The sequence below is a fragment of the Capsicum annuum genome, chromosome 6 (assembly GCF_002878395.1).
Source record: "Capsicum annuum cultivar UCD-10X-F1 chromosome 6, UCD10Xv1.1, whole genome shotgun sequence".
Taxonomy (NCBI): Eukaryota; Viridiplantae; Streptophyta; class Magnoliopsida; order Solanales; family Solanaceae; genus Capsicum; species Capsicum annuum.
Window position 1 is genome coordinate 182513935 of NC_061116.1, and position 17857 is coordinate 182531791.

General features: G+C 32.4%; 1 protein-coding gene across 1 annotated transcript; it reads left to right on the forward strand.

Annotated features, from left to right (window-relative positions):
* The first annotated feature begins 1559 nt into the window (after positions 1-1559).
* LOC107874043 lies at positions 1560-11474 on the forward strand. The gene is made up of 5 exons (XM_047414473.1): positions 1560-1730; positions 3478-4435; positions 6197-6658; positions 8588-8851; positions 11113-11474. The coding sequence occupies exons 1-5, from the start codon at positions 1560-1562 to the stop codon at positions 11472-11474; spliced, it is 2217 nt and encodes a 738-aa protein (XP_047270429.1).
* The last annotated feature ends 6383 nt before the right edge of the window (positions 11475-17857 follow it).

Consider the following 17857-nt stretch of genomic DNA (forward strand, 5'->3'; position numbering starts at 1 on the left):
TCAGTTGTTATAATTCTTGGAATGGGATGATTAGATTCACTTAGAAGAAACTCAGGAAACCTTGGTTTGGCTTTAACCAGGCCAGCAACCCCTTCTCTCTATTTCTCCTCGTGTTGAGCTGAGTAGTATACCCAAAATGAAACGGGGCATAGTTAGAGGGGCTTCATTATTACGGTACCAGTTCATCTAACCTGACACTTTCTATGTGTAACATGTAAGGATCCAATAAAATTACAACAAATAGTAAATATGAACTCATAACTTTATAGATGGTTCTTGCTTACTAGCAAAGAGAAACTTTAGGAAGACATTAAATAGTCTTCAAAAATTGCCGTCAAACTGTATTTAGTATCAGCATATAGATTGTGTATAAATCATATTTACAATTTAAAAACACCAGATAGTGTAGCCTTGTTTTGTCTTACGAAGAACCTTTAGTGTTAAGTAAAATTTACAGAAAAAATGAAATAACAAGAGATGGTTCTTCTTAATTTTCTGCACAAAGCTGTAGCTATCTTTGAAACATCTTGTATTTTTTGTCACAAATACAACAACATATCCAGTGTAGACCTCACCACAAAGTGGAGTCTGGGCATCAATGCATGATCGTGTGGGGTTTTCTCTACCTATCTGCTTCTCTGTCCTCTTCATGTATGACACTGCCACAACAATTACTATTCACTGATTATCCTTACCCTATAGGTGTATTTGCAGTATATGTGGATTCAAAAGAATGCCATCACTATGTAAGTGGAAATGTTTGATATCAAAGGACCATGTATGGTGTGCTTATCTATCTATAATAGCATTCCTTTTTCTCTGTCTTGCAATGAAGAAAAGACTGGAAACACCACTTAAAGTCATTTTTGTTGTTTTACTATATCTTTAATACCCCCTGTAGTTTGAAGCAATTAACGTACCTTTACAAACATATTGACTAATTGTACTACGAGCAGCAAATAAATTGAGCCTGATTATTTTTACTCATTTGATCTTGTGAGATGCTTCGTATTTTATTACGATCTTATTTAGCGTCTCTATGTCTTGAGCCGGGATCTATCGGAAATAATCTCTTTACTTCTTCGAAGGTAGTAGTATTAACTGCGTACATTTTATCTTTTTCAGACCCCACTAGATGAGAATTCACGGGATATGTTGTTATTGTTGTTGTTGTTCAGTGTATTCACTTTTTTAAGTTGTTGTGCTTGTAATTGTATTTTTATGTTAAATTATACAAGTAGAACCAAATGAATTGATATTAACTTTTTTCTATATTTATATTGTAGGCATATCCCAATCATGATAAGTTCATCAACAAAAAAATTGAAATGTTTGAAGAAATGTCTCTTGTGTATGAAAATGATCGAGCTAGGGGAGATCGTGCTAAGTCTGTTGAAGATATAGATTTGGATTGTTGTAGATAATGATAATGACATTGAAGGACCATCCACAGAAAAGGATGTACAAGTGATTGAAACTTCTCAAGCCAAGCCAAATCGCAAAAGAAAGCGTTGCAAGATGTCATCGGCGATATATCAATAAAATTTGTAGTAGTGGCAATGACAATTAGTAAGATGATTGATAGTCGCCTAGATGTGATAAAGTTGTACGAAGAAGCTATGGCAATGAAAGGTTATAACGAAGAGTTCCTCGGTGATGCTTTTGATTATTTGGTGCAAAGCGATACTTTGGCGAAGGCATTCATGGCAAAAAATCAAAATCTCTGTAAGGTGTGGTTGGAACGATTCAAGTGACAACAATAGTTATATGGGTTGGAAGAACTTAGCTTTGGAAGCAATTACTATTCGCGCACTTTTGTTTTTAATAATGTACCGTGTATTTGCTATCAAAGTTCTCTCTTTTGTGGATTTGGGCGAATATTGATTAGGAAGCTTGAATATATGATTAGTAGTTGCTTAAACTTTAGTCGCATGTAATGTTATGGTACTCGATCTGGGTATTGTTTGTAATGCATTGGTTCCTACACGTTGTTAGTAGTATTTTTAAAAAAATATTTTTTCACTCACTAACCAAACACTAAAAAATATTTTTCTGAAAAATATTTTCTACTCACCAACCAAACACCATAAAATATTTTTTGAAAAATATTTTTTTCATTCACCAACGAAACATGAGAAAATAAATAGAAAATCAACTTATTTTTCATGAAAACATTTTTCAAAAAAAAAAATTTCCATCGAAATCATTTTCCATCGTACCAAACACACTCATAGAATGTTTGTTGTACGGGGGCTATTTTGTCTATTTATGCAAATGGGATGATTGGTTGGTTGACTGGTGACGTGGCATTTTCGGCGGCAATTATATATAGTGATTAGTAGTCTATCCATACGGTGGACTTTGTGAGAGATTTTTGTTTTGTGTTAACTGTGGGTTAATATTGTAATCTGAAAATTTTCACATCTAGAGGTAAGAGTCAGGGGCGGAGCTACGGTTTGCGAAGGGTGGTGACCATCCTTCGTCGAAATTTTTTTTGAATATATAGGTTAAATATTGACATATATTGTTATATACATGCTGATAAACATTCTTGATAAGTTAGAGATGCACAACCTAGTGGTTAAGGGTGTGCAAATTCGTGCTGGTGATGCAGGTTCTCGATTCCCATTAAATGCATGTGCTTTTATTTTCCTTTTTAAAAAAGGATCAGGTCCTTGTAAAGCATTTGGATTAGATTTGGACCGGGTTATACCTCAAATTCAACCCAATATTCAAAGCCCAATTGCCCAATTAACGTAAAGTGTGAAAGCCCAATTGACCAACTAATGTGAAAGGCTGAAAGCCCAGTGCTGCTAAGGCTGATTTTAAAAAAATAAAATTAAAGCACACTTTTTTTTTTAAATTTAAAAAAGAACAAGTTAAACTTAAATTCTAATTTCTAAAGTAGTAATGTTAAACCCGACCCTTCAGTTGTTCAGGAACCCTAAACTATTCTCTATTCCTACACCACAAATTCACAATCTTCTCCACCTTAATGTTAAAAAAAATTTAAAATTTGATGTTAAAGTCTTCAAAGCTTCAACGGGCTATCATTATAATTTTTCTTCATCGACTATTGAAGTGTGAATTGTAAAAAGGTATTCTTCAATTCTTCTTATCTTTTAGTTTAATTTTTTTCCCTTAAACTTGCTTTTATGTATTTTTTTTGGTTTTGAACTAAGTAATTTAATATTCTAATTTTTCTAGTAGATAACTTGCTAGTTAATATTATTTGGGAGGATGGAACATGTTTCAAGTATTCATAATTTTTTATTTGTTGAAATTGAATAATAAGTGTGATGCGCTTGATTTTAATGTTAGTTTGAGGTTTCAATGAGCTTGGATAAGTATTTTCGTAATGTTTCAAAAATAAGTTCAACGTCTCAAAATCAATCCCGACGAGATGAAGATGTTGATCAAATAGAAATACCATCTCAGTCTTCTCAGAGATAAAAAATTGATGTAAATGATCTAAAGGTTGACCCTGCTGAAAGACCTCCGATTTTGAGTTATCCTCCGAATATTCATGATGAGATAAGAAGGGCATATATTCTAAAACATCCTTTCCAACCTCGAGATCATGAGTTTCCTCAAACAGACTTTTTTGAAATTCCACATTGTTTTGTTTCTAAATGGTTTGATGAATATTTTGATTGGTTGGAATATAGTGTAAGTACAGATGCAGCTTATTGTTTGCCTTGTTATTTATTTCAAGGCGAAAGCATTCATCAAGGTGGTGGTAATACATTTTCCACGAAGGAATTTAGAAATTGGCACAGAAAAGATAGCTTTGCAACACACATTGGTCCTCCGAATAGCATTCATAATCAATCAAAAAGGAAGTGTGAAGATCTTATTAGGAAGGAACAATCTATTGAGGTGACATTTTACAAGTTGGACGAGAAAAGTAAGAATAAATATCGAGTTCGGTTAAATGCTTCAATCGATGTGGTCCGATTTCTTCTAAATCAAGGTTTATCACTCCGAGGTCATGATGAAAGTGAATCATCCTTGAACAAAGGTAATTTTCTTGAAGCACTTTCTTGGATTGAGGATAGATGTGATGACATTAAAACTTATGTGTTAGAAAAAACTCCAAAAAATAATAAAATGATTTCTCATGATATTCAAAAAGATATTGTGACCGCGTGTAAGATTAAAACTATCAAAGCTATAATAAAGGATTTAGATGGTGACTACTTTGCTTTGTTGGTTGATGAATCAAGAGACATATCATGCAAAGAGCAAATGGCTATTTGTTTACGATATGTTGATAAAAGGGGATTTGTGATGGAAGCATTTATTGAACTTATTCATGTTAAAGATACTAGTGCATTATCCCTAAAGAAAGCAATTGTGGATGTACTTGCTCACCATTCTTTAACTTTAGCTTATGTACGAGGGCAATGTTATGATAGAGCAAGCAATATGCAAGGTGAGTTAGGCGGTCTTAAAACATTAATTAGACAAGAAAGTAGATCCGCTCACTTAGTTCATTATTTTGCTCATCAACTTCAATTGACACTTGTTGCGGTTTCTAAAAGGTGTGTTAAAGTAGGAGAACTTGTATTATTGACTTCAAATATTTTGAATCTGTTGGGGGCTTCCTTTAAACGTGTGGATGAATTTTGAGAATCTCAAAGAGAAAAACTCCAAGAGGCATTAGATATAGGTGAGCTAAAAACCAGTGGCGGAGTTACGGTTTGGGAAGGGTGGTCAGATGAACACCCTTCATCGGAAAAAATTTTTGGAAATATAGGATAAATATGAATATATATGGTTATATACATGCTGATGAACATCCTTGATAAGTTAGAGATGCACAACCTAGTGGTTAAGGGTGTGCAAATTCGTGCTGGTGATGTAGGTTCGATTCCCATTAGATGCATTTGCTTTTATTTTCCATTTTTAAAAAGGAACAGGTCCTTGTAAAGTATTTGGATTAGATTTGGACCGGGTTACACCTCAAATTCAACCCAATATTCAAAGCCCAATTGACCAACTAATGTGAAAGGCTGAAAACCCAGGTGCTACTAAGGCTGATTTAAAAAAAATAAAATTAAAGCACACTTTTTTTTCATTTTAAAAAAGAACAAGTTAAACTTAAATTCTAATTGCTAAAGTAGTAGTGTTAAACCCGACCCTTCAGTTGTTCAGGAACCCTAAACTATTCTCTATTCCCTCACCACAAATCCACAATCTTCTCCACCTTAATGTTAACAAAAAATTAAAATTTGGTGTTAAAGTCTTCAAAGCTTCAACGGCCTATCATTATAATTTTTCTTCATCGACTATTGAAGTGTTAATTGTAAAAAGACATTCTTCAATTCTTCTTGTCTTTTAGTTTATTTTTTTTCCTTAAAATTGCTTTTGTGAATTTTTTTTTGGTTTTGAATGAACTAAGTAATTTAATATTCGAATTTTATCTAGTAGATAACTTGCTAGTTAATATTATTTGGAAGGATTGGACATGTTTCAAGTATTCATAATTTTTTATTTGTTGAAATTGAATAATAAGTGTGATGCGCTTGATTTTAATTTTAGTTTGAGGTTTCAATGAGCTTGGAGAAATATTTCGTAAAGTGTCAAAAATAAGTTCAACATCTAAAAATCAATCCCGACAAGATGAATATGTTGATCAAATAGAAATACCATCTCAGTCTTCTCAGAGACAAAAAAATTGATATACATGATCTAAAGGTTGACCCCGCTGAGAGACCTCAGATTTTGAGTTATCCTCCAAATATTCATGATGAGATAAGAAGGGCATACATTCTAAAACATCCATTTCAACCTCGAGATCATGAGTTTCCTCAAATAGACTTTTTTGAAATTCCACATCGTTTTGTTTCTAAATGGTTTGATGAATATTTTGATTGGTTGGAATATAGTGTAAGTGCAGATGCAACTTATTGTTTGCCTTGTTATTTATTTCAAGGCGAAAGCATTCATGAAGGTGGTGGTAATAAATTTTTCACGAAGAGATTTAGAAATTGTCACAGAAAAGATAGCTTTGCAACACACATTGGTCCTCCGAATAGTATTCATAATCAATCAAAAAGAAAGTGATAAGATCTTATGAGGGAGGAACAATCTATTGAGGTGGCATTTTACAAGTTGGACGAGAAAACTAAGAATAAATATCGAGTTCGGTTAAATACTTCAATCGATGTGGTCTGATTTCTTCTAAATCAAGGTTTAGCACTCCGCGGTCATGATGAAAGTGAATCATCCTTGAACAAAGGTAATTTTCTTGATGCACTTTCTTGGATTGAGGATAGATGTGATGACATTAAACCTTATGTCTTTGAAAAAGCTTCAAAAAATAATAAAATAATTTCTCATGATATTCAAAAAGATATTGAGACCGCGTGTAAGATTGAAACTATCAAAGCTATAATAAAGGATTTAGATGGTGACTACTTTTCTTTGTTGGTTGATGAATCAAGAGACGTATCACACAAAGAGCAAATGGATATTTGTTTACGATATGTTGATAAAAGGGGATTTGTGATGGAAGCATTTATTGAACTTGTTCATGTTAAAGATACTAGTGCTTTATCCCTAAAGAAAGCAATTGCAGATGTACTTGCTCACAATTCTTTAACTTTAGCTTATGTACAAGGGCAATGTTATGATGGAGAAAGAAATATGCAAGGTGAGTTAGGTGGTCTTAAAACATTATTTGACAAGAAAGTAGATCCGCTCACTCAGTTCATTGTTTTACTCATTAACTTCAATTGACTCTTGTTGCGGTTTCTAAAAGGTGTGTTCAAGTAGGAGAACTTGTATTATTGACTTCAAAAATTTTGAATCTGTTGGGGGCTTCCTTTAAACGTGTGGATGAATTTCGAGAATCTCAAAAAGAAATCCTCTAAGAGGTATTAAATATGGGTTATCTAGAAACCAGGGACGGATTTACGGCTTGCGAAGGGTGGTCAGATGAACACTCTTCGTCGGAAAAAAATTTCGGATATATATATTAAATATAGATATATATGGTTATATACATACTGATGAACATCCTTGGTAAGTTAGAGATGCACAACCTAGTGGTTAAGGGTGTGCAAATTCGTGTTGGTGATGCAGGTTCGATTCCCATTAGATGCATTTGCTTTTATTTTCCTTTTTAAAAAAGGAACAGGTTCTTGTAAAGTATTTGGATTAGATTTGGACCGGGTTACACCTCAAATTCAACCCAATATTCAAATCCCAATTTCCCAATTAATGTAAAGTGTGAAAGTCCAACTGACCAACTAATGTGAAAGGCTGAAAGACCAAGTGCAGCTAAGGCTGATTTAAATAAAATAAAATTAAAGCGCACTTTTTTTTAATTTAAAAAATAACAAGTTAAACTTAAATTCTAATTGCTAAAGTAGTAGTGTTAAACCCGACCCTTCAGTTGTTCAGGAACCCTAAACTATTCTCTATTCCCTCACCATAAATCCACAATCTTCTCTACCTTATTGTTAAAAAAAAATGAAATTTCATGTTAGAGTCTTCAAAGATTCAATGGGATATCATTATAATTTTTCTTCATCGACTATTGAAGTGTTAATTGTAAAAAGGCATTCTTCAATTCTTCTTGTCTTTTAGTTTATTTTTTTCCCTTAAACTTGCTTTTGTGTATTTTTTTTTGGTTTTGAATGAACTAAGTAATTTAATATTCTAATTTTATCTAGTAGATAACTTGCTAGTTAATATTATTTGGAATGATTGGACATGTTTCAAGTATTCATAATTTTTTATTTGTTGAAATTGAATAATAAGTGTGATGCGCTTGATTTTTATTTTAGTTTGAGGTTTCAATGAGCTTGGAGAAATATTTCGTAAAGTGTCAAAAATAAGTTCAACATCTAAAAATCAATCCCGACAAGATGAATATGTTAATCAAATAGAAATATCATCTCAGTCTTCTCAGAGACAAAAAAATTGATGTACATGATCTAAAGGTTGACCCCGCTGAAAGACCTCCGATTTTGAGTTATCCTCTGAATATTCATGATGAGATAAGAAGGGCATACATTCTAAAACATCCTTTCCAACATCGAGATCATGAGTTTCCTCAAACAGACTTTTTTGAAATTCCAGATCATTTTGTTTCTAAATAGTTTGATGAATATTCTGATTGGTTGGAATATAGTGTAAGTGCAGATGTAGCTTATTGTTTGCCTTGTTATGTATTTCAAGGAGAAAGCATTCATGAAGGTGGTGGTAATATATTTTCCACGAAGGGATTTAGAAATTGTCACAGAAAAGATAGCTTTGCAACACACATTGGTCCTCCGAATAACATTCATAATCAATCAAAAAGGAAGTGTGAAGATGTTATAAGGGAAACAATCTATTGAGGTGGAATTTTACAAGTTGGACGAGAAAATTAAGAATGAATATCGAGTTCGGTTAAATGCTTCAATCGATGTGGTCCAATTTCTTCTAAATCAAGGTGATGCACTTTCTTGGGTTGAGGATAGATGTGACGACATTAAACCTTATGTGTTAGAAATAGATCCAAAAAATAATAAAATAATTTCTCATGATATTCAAAAATATATTGTGACCACGTGTAAGATTGAAACTATCAAAGCTATAATAAAGGATTTAGATGGTGACTACTTTGCTTTGTTGGTTGATGAATCAAGAGACGTATCACGCAAAGAGCAAAAGGCTATTTTCTTACGATATGTTGATAAATGGGAATTTGTGATGGAAGCATTTATTGGACTTGTTCATTTTAAAGATACTAGTGCTTTATCCGTAAAGAAAGCAATTGTGGATGTACTTGCTCACCATTCTTTAACTTTAGCTTATGTACAAGGGCAATGTTATCATGGAGCAACCAATATGCAAGGTGAGTTAGATGGTCTTAAAACATTAATTAGACAAGAAAGTAGATCCTCTCACTCAGTTCATTGTTTTGCTCATCAACTTCAATTGACTTTTGTTGCGGTTTCTAAAAGGTGTGTTCAAGTAGGAGAACTTATATTATTGACTTCAAATATTTTAAATGTGTTGGGGTCTTCCTTTAAACGTGTGGATGAATTTATAGAATCTCAAAAAGAAAAACTCCAAGAGGCATTAAATATGGGTTAACTAGAAACCAGGGGCGGAGCTACGCCTTGCGAAGGGTAGTCAGATGAACACCCTTCGTCGGAAAAAAATTTCGGATATATAGACTAAATATAGATATATATGGTTATATACATACTGATGAACATCCTTGATAAGTTAGAGATGCGCAACCTTGTGGTTAAAGGAATGCAAATTCGTGCTGGTGATGCAGGTACAATTCCCATTAGATGCATTTGCTTTTATTTTCCTTTTTAAAAAAGGAACAGGTCCTTGTAAAGTATTTGGATTAGATTTAGACCGGGTTACACCTTAAATTCAACCCAATATTCAAATCCCAATTGCCCAATTAACGTAAAGTGTGAAAGCCCAATTGACTAACTAATGTGAAAGGCTAAGAGCCTCGGTGCTGCTAAGGCTGATTTTAAAAAAATAAAATTAAAGCACACTTTTTTTTTAATTTAAAAAAGAACAAGTTAAACTTAAATTCTAATTTCTAAAGTAGTAGTGTTAAACCCGACGCTTCAGTTGTTCAGGAACCCTAAGCTATTCTCTATTCCCTCACCACAAATCCACAATCTTCTCCACCTTATTGTTAAAATTTTTTTTGAAATTTGGTGTTAAAGTCTTCAAAGCTTCAACGGCCTATCATTATAATTTTTCTTCATCGACTATTGAAGTGTTAATTGTAAAAAGGTATTCTTCAATTCTTCTTGTCTTTTAGTTTATTTTTTTTCCCTCAAACTTATTTTTTTTGGTTTTGAACTAAGTAATTTAATATTCTAATTTATCTAGTAGATAACTTTCTAGTTAATATTATTTGGGAGGATGGGACATGTTTCAAGTATTCATAATTTTTTATTTGTTGAAATTGAATAATAAGTGTGATGCGCTTGATTTTAATTTTAGTTTGAGGTTTCAATGAGCTTGGAGAAGTATTTTCATAAAGTGTCAAAAATAAGTTCAACATCTAAAAATCAATCCCGACGAGATGAAGATGTTGATCAAATAGAAATACCATCTCAGTCTTCTCAGAGACAAAAAATTGATGTAAATGATCTAAAGGTTGACCCCACTGATAAAATGGGATTTGTGATGGAAGTATTTATTGAACTTGTTCATGTTAAAGATACTAGTGCTTTATCCCTAAAGAAAGCAATTGTGGATGTACTTGCTCACCATTCTTTAACTTTAGCTTATGTATGAGGGCAATGTTATGATGGAGCAAGCCATATGCTAGGTGAGTTAGGTGGTCTTAAAACATTAATTTGACAAGAAAGTAGATCCGCTCACTCAGTTCATTGTTTTGCTCATCAACTTCAATTGACTCTTGTTGCGGTTTCTAAAAGGTGTGTTCAAGTAGGAGAACTTGTATTATTGACTTAGAATATTTTGAATGTGTTGGGGGCTTCCTTTAAACGTGTGGATGAATTTTGAGAATCTCAAAAAGAAAAACTCCAAGAGGTATTAGATATGGGTGAACTAAAAACGGGTAGAGGTTTGAATCAAGAACTTGGTCTTATTAAAGCTGGTGATACTCGTTGGGGATCTCACTACAATTCGTTTGGAAACTTTTTTAGTAACTTTGCCTTCATTGTTGATGTACTTTATTCTCTTATTGAAAATGCAAATACTTCAGAAGAAAAAGCTAGCACATAGGGATTTCTCAAAAGTTGTCAAACTTTTGAGACTTTTTTCTTGTTGCATTTGATGACTGATGTTTTAGGAATCACAAATGATCTTAATCTGTCATTACAGAAAAAGGAACAGGATATTTCTAATGCCATGATTCTTTTCAAAGTAGCAAAGATAAGATTACAAGCATTACGAGATAATGAATGAGATCCTATTTTAAAAAAGAATTTTGGTTGGGATTCGCTCAAATAAAAGGTCGAGGAATTTTCTATCAAGCATAGTATTCCATTACCCAATTATTATGAGCCATATGCTAACTCAGGGAGATCAGGTCATAAAGTAGTTGATTATACTACTTTGAACCACTACCGTGTAGATGTGTTTTATAAAATTAGTGATTGGCAACAGAAGAACTTAATGACCAATTTAATGAGGTGACAAGTGATTTGCTTAATGGGGTAGCTTGCTTGAATCCAATTGATACATTTTCTAGTTTTGACATCCAAAAGATATTGTTGATGGCTAAATTATGTCCTGGTGACTTTGATGAGGTCAACATGAGGGTTCTTGAGAATCAACTTATTAATTATATTATTGATGTTCGTGATATTGATAAAAGATTCTCCAATTTAGGCGGACTTGGGGAACTTTCAAGAAAGTTGGTTGAGACAAAGAAGAATTTAACCTATCCTCTTGTATTTCTTTTAGTGAGTTTGCTTTGGTTCTACCCGTTGTCACTGCATCAATTGAAAGAGCTTTTTCGGCAATGAAGTATATCAAAAATGATTTGCGGAATTGAATGGATGATGAATTCTTATATGGTTGCATAGTGCCTTATGTAGAAAAAAGAGTATTTAAGAATATTTCTAATGAGTGTATTACAGAAATATTTCAAGGGATGAAGCGTCACCGAATGCACTTGTAATTAAATTTTCTAGTCAAGCTTTTATTAATAGAATTTGCTTTGTTGACTTTTTTTATATTATATGTTTCAAATTGTTATCCTATATGTTTTTTATGATTAGTTTGATTAAAGATTCTTCTTCTTCAATATACGGTTTACAATATTTTTTTATGACCCGCTTCTTTTTCTAAAAATATGAACACCCTTAACCAAAATCCTAGCTCCGCCACCGGTAAGAGTTAGATTTAATTAATGATGAAGATAAGAAGAGAAAAGGGGATGTGTGTATTTCTTTATGTTGAAAATCTATTAAAAATAGTTTTTTTATTTCATCAAAGTCGGATAAAAATTGTTAATATTTTTATCTTTTTCAAATTTTAGATTCTATTGAGTTTGTATATTATTATATTAAAGAAAGAGAGAATTATTGTTGTGTTGATCTAGAGAGACATGTGTTCCGTGAAGAAATGTGTTCTCTTTGAAGATTTGAGCTTGTAATTTATGAATATTTTGAGAATTTCAAATAAAGTATATATATAATATAAAGGGACAAGGGTCAAATTTGCCCCTCTACTTTGATAAATTAGCTAAATATACCCTTCATCATACTTTGTAGTCAAATTTACCCTTGTTGTCATACTTTGGGGCCAAATTTACCCGTTTACTTGGAAAAAATGGCTAAATATACCCTTTGTCCTATTTTGAGGTCAAATTTACCCTCGATTTCATACTTTGGGATCATATTTACCCTCATGGTTAAGAAACTTTTCATATGTAACCTTTCTTTAACAGAAAAGCCCAAATCAACGTTAAATTTTTTAATTTTTAAAATAAATAACATCCTAATCTAATTAGCCGATTTTGGCCCATAAAAAATATATAAGCAAATATACCCCTCCCTCAGTTCTGTTGGTCGAATTTTTTCAACGAATAAAAATACTTCTCTTTCAACGTGCAACACTAGTAGGTTGTTTACAAATGAACAAAACGTAAAACAGAATGGGATAACGGAGAAGCATCAAACTAGAGAAACATCTATTACAAACTTTGCTCTTGTTCGATTATGTTCAAATTTTAAAATTTGGTATGCAATTCTATGTGTATCAAAATTCTAGAACCAATGAATAAATTTTTTGATTAAATGACATAATAAAAAATCTGCATACATCTAAATTGCATACAAAGATATATGAATGGAGAGATGTCCGATTGGCACATATGGAGACCTCTTAACTCAATCATCCAGAGAAATATCCAATGGGCCTAATCTACTGCATTAGATCATCAAGTGCTATTTTTTATGAGGTCTGCATTAATGCAGATCTACAAACTGAGAGAGGAATATATTTCTTTGTGTTTGCACTGATTCAAATCAATTTTTCATGAGCTTTGCCTGATAAATATCTAGTGGCTTAATCTCATTGGAAAATTGTCCAACAGAACTGAAGGGATATATTTATTATTTGTGTTTTTTTTGTGGCTTGAGTCAGATCAGACGGGTTAGATTAAAGTGTATTTTATTTTTTAAAAAATGGGATATTTAACGTTGATTTGAACTTTTCTATTAAGAAAGGGTACATATGAAAAGTTTCTTAACAACGAGGGTAAATTTGACCTCAAAGTATGACATCAAGGGTAAATTTAACTCCAAAGTATGGCAAAGGATATATTTAGCCAATTTTCCAAAGTAGAGGGGTAAATTTAGCCCCAAAGTATGACAGTAAGGGTAAATTTGACTACAAAGTATGACGAAGGGTATATTTAGCATGTGTGTACATATTTGTGTTGAGTCTATGGATGTTTACAGTATGGTTGATACTCTTGGTGGTTATGTCGTTTGGTTGTGAGCATTGTTTGATCTGTTATTGTTTTATTATTGATTCATTGGGTATTTGATTGTGTGATATGTATTTGAAAAGGTGAAACTCTGTACTTACTTATATGTTGGTTGACTTGCTTCATTTATATATGTTTCAATCGTAGCCTACTAGAATGGCTAGTTATCATTATTTAAAATTATAATGAGAGCATTTGGGTGTTAGCCTGAGAGTTTAGTGTGGGTTTTCTATAATTACGGGTTTGTTCCTATAAATATGAGTAATGAAAAAGACAAGGTGAATAAAGAGGAATAGTGATGTATTAGCATTAGATTGTGGTTGATGGTGTGAATTAATGAGGCTAAAGTATGTTAGTAGCAAATATAATATTGATGGAGTGGGAAGAGTAGTTGGATGATGTAACTTATATAAGTAAAGTAATAATTTTATTACAACCTTAGTTGAATTATATTCCATTCAAGATGTCATGATTTATTTTCCTTAATTCTATTTTATGATTATATGAACTAACACGGTCGGCCAATGATGCCTACCAGTACCTGTGGTTGTACTGACCCTACTCTTCTACATTTCTTCTTGGAATGTAGACTGGATGCAGGTTAGTTTACAGTTACTAGATGGATGACGATATTCGGCACTAACTTTTGCATTGTCATCTTGGCAGATGTTAGTCTTTGTATTATAATTTTATTGTCAGTTTATGCTGTAGCAGATAGCTCTTATATATGTTTGGACAAGTCTTGGATAGTGAAGAACATTTGTAAGAAGTATTTGTAAAAATTTTGTTTATTAGTATTTAATTTAATTTATATTTCCTTAAAAACAGAAGTTTTCCACATATTTTTAGTTGGGTAATAAGGGTTCTCCTAGCTACTTAGAATAGCAAAGGTGCCCGCATGGTCCGTTAGTCTAGGTTGTGATAGTTGGTATCAGAGACTTAGGTTCACTGGTCCCATTTCGTATATTGGTGTGTAGGGCCCCACACCCAATATTTGGAAGGTTATGAGGCATGTAGAAATTATTTTCCTTTCTTTCTCTCCATCATGTCGTCCTAATCTTGGACTATTAGATTGAATCCAATTAGTATTTAGACAATTCTAACTGGTATCTTAACAGAGCTCAATTGGGATGTAGTTAATTCCAATTAGTATCTTAGTAATTTTGAATAAAAATCTAGGAGATTTCAATTGGTATCTATTAATAAGGTTTAAAAGTTATTGTTAATAGGTAAAGACTTGTGAAAGTTGTGAACTTATTGATTGCTTGTGTTTGATATTTGGCTAGACTTGTGTTGCTAGATTTTTGTCATTGTTGTGAATTATTTTTGTTTGAATTTAAGTGATGAAAATTGATTAAGTTGTTTTTGTTGATAATTGTGATCAAATTATTTGATTTCTTGTTATTGTGAAGCTAGCAATTCTATAGTGCTTACTTATTTTTTGTAATATTATACTGATGAAATTGATGGTATGAGAATTGAGAGGATGATATGAGAACATAGTGTCAAGAAAAGATGGTGAAAAAGTTACATGAATAAAAACTGAGGTGATATGTGTTTTCTGTAATGAGGGGTTTAGGTTGGTCATCTAGTTTATCTGTTGCAATAGTTGGTCATTTGTTGCATTATGCCGATGTTTCTATCTAAGTCTATCTATTGCAATAATAGAAAGACCTGTTTGATAATTTCTAACAGATTACCTACCTGTTGCAACATATGTCTAAATCTGTTTGATATTTTTCAACAGATGTATCGTCTGTTGCAACAAATATATTATTTGTTGCAATATTTGTATCTACTATTCCATTTCAATTAACAAGTTCAAATCTAAGGGAAAAATAAAATTCATATACAAAATAAAATAAATTGAAGCCTTCAGAAATTAGCTGAAACAAATCAATGAATAAATGAAATGTAAAAAAAAAATATGGGTACAGATCTCAACAAATACATCAACAATTTAAGTATTGATGCCAAGAATTCCTAAGGAGGGGTGAGGTTATTACTTTGACAGACTCAAGCTATAATGATTTACTCAATATGGATAAGTTATTCTTCATCCGGGGCTATGAAATTTGACTTTGGTCGTTGTGGATCTTTATTGTCGATTACGTACAATTTTTGTGCTTTTTGTTCTCTATATTTTCATAAAAGGAGTAGCATATTGTCAATGTTGTTCAGTTGTAGCTTCTACATCCACCTGGAAATTTAGAATTGGTCAATGCTAATCATGGGGATACAACAAAATGGAAAAGAATAACTCATCTGTTCTATCAAATCAAACAGGTCTTCCTCCTATTTTAAATTGTCCCAAATAGATTATATTTCTGTTGCAATAAATGAATCAACTGTTGGCACAAAATATTACATGAGGAAAACTTGTATAATAATTTTCAACAGATGAACCATCTGTTGTAACATATGAATCATCTGTTGCGGCAAATAGGTCATCTGTTGGTACAAATAAAAGTGGTATGAAGAACTATTTGATTTAATAAAATAGACGATACATATGTTGTAATAGATACTTTATATAATACAACAAGTTAGTCAACTGTTACAACAGATGTATATATCTGTTTTATAATTTTTAGCAGATGTATCATTAGTTGAAACAGATATGTGTCTGCTTGTTAGTTGGAACAGAGATATATATTCACTTTTTTCAGCTCTTGCTGCTCTCCTTTGGCTATTGTACATTGCTCAATGCAAAATACGGACAAAGGAGTTGCAATTTTGCTTTTTTGAATGCTTGATAATGCCTGTGAAATTACTTTCCTTCTCCTCTTAGCCTTAATCTCTAATTGAGTGGATGGATATAAAATCCTGTTTGATGGAATGACACCCTTCTTAGATGTCAATTCTTTTACAGAAGCAGTTAATGCATTAATAACATTAATCACTACATCATGTTTTGCCTTGCAGTCATGACATTTACATTCAGAACATTCACTGGGAGAGGAAAAATCTGTATAAATAGTATGATTATACTCATAATGATTTGTTTAAAATACTGTAAGAGGAGCATCATTAGCATAACAACAGCACCACTACCACCACCACCAGCTCCATCACCTCTAAGATCATCAACAACAATAAGCCCACCCTCCAAAATTATTTTTCTTGTAATAGTTGTTGCTTCAAATAATTCTATTTTTATTCTTTCAATAACCTTAGGGTCTGATAAAGTTTGCACAGATGGTAAAGTAAGAAAAATGGCATCTTCAACTCTCAATTGGTCGAAACTAGTGACGGATGCATAATCTAACATAGATTATTACATCTATTTAGAATGATGATTAGACCATTCAAAAAATTTTTTTTATTAAAACAAAAACATAATTATAATTATACTTATTGCATCCTTCGGGGGGCGGGGTGAAGAGATCAAGAAATTTTGCATTTTTATCAGTTTTGGCCGACAACCATCTCAAGATTCTTGGACAGAAAACTTCTTCCTGGTAGGTCACTTGTTGTCTCAAATAAGGAATGACTTCAAACGCCCAAGCCTATAAAATAACGCCAATAAATCAAAACCATTATTGAGTAAAAAAATAAATAATATCATAATAAAAGAAAGAAACATTTACCATGAAATTCCATGGAAAGCCATATAAGTTGACTGTCTTTGGGTGCTAACGGAGTCAACAAATATTTGATAAACATTTTGAATCTTTCATAACTCCAAGGATAGCTGTTAAACGCCTCAAGATCCTCGGAGAGCTTTATTAAACCAATACTTATGCTGTTGTTAACGTCTCTCACCCAAAGAATATTATGTACAAACCAAAGCAAGCACAATGACTGTTTGTGCTTCTTTGAAATTCTTTTACCTTTCAACGTTCTATCAAATTTTTATTTTTAAATCTTGGACCAACAATGGATGCCAGGTCATAACGATCACCCGACTTGCTTTTACCTTTTTTGGGTGTGCAGGGTGCTTTTTTGGGGTTAGAATAGGTATAACATGAGAAAGAGAAGGAGGATAGTATTTTAGTCCTGTAACTATGGCAAACTCCTTCCAACCAAAACAAACAGGCGTGCCACAGTAATCTGTTGTGATAATACAAAACATATCACTCGTCTATATATAAAGATGAATGGTCTGTGCAATAGATCACATATTTATTGCAACATATGAGTGATCTGTTGGAACATTTAATTAACATGTAGCAACGGATGAGTAATTTGTTGCTACAATACAAAATATATCATTCATCTATTGAGAAAGATGAATGGTCTGTGCAATAAGTCACACATCTATTGCAACATATGAGTGATCTGTTGGAACAGTTATCAACGGTCAATATTATTTAGATTTCTTCCAATAAAAGGGTCATCTTTCACGACAGATGAATGATCAGTTGGAAAAATCAAGTCTTGAAAATGTCCTGTTGGAAGAGTTGATAGGAT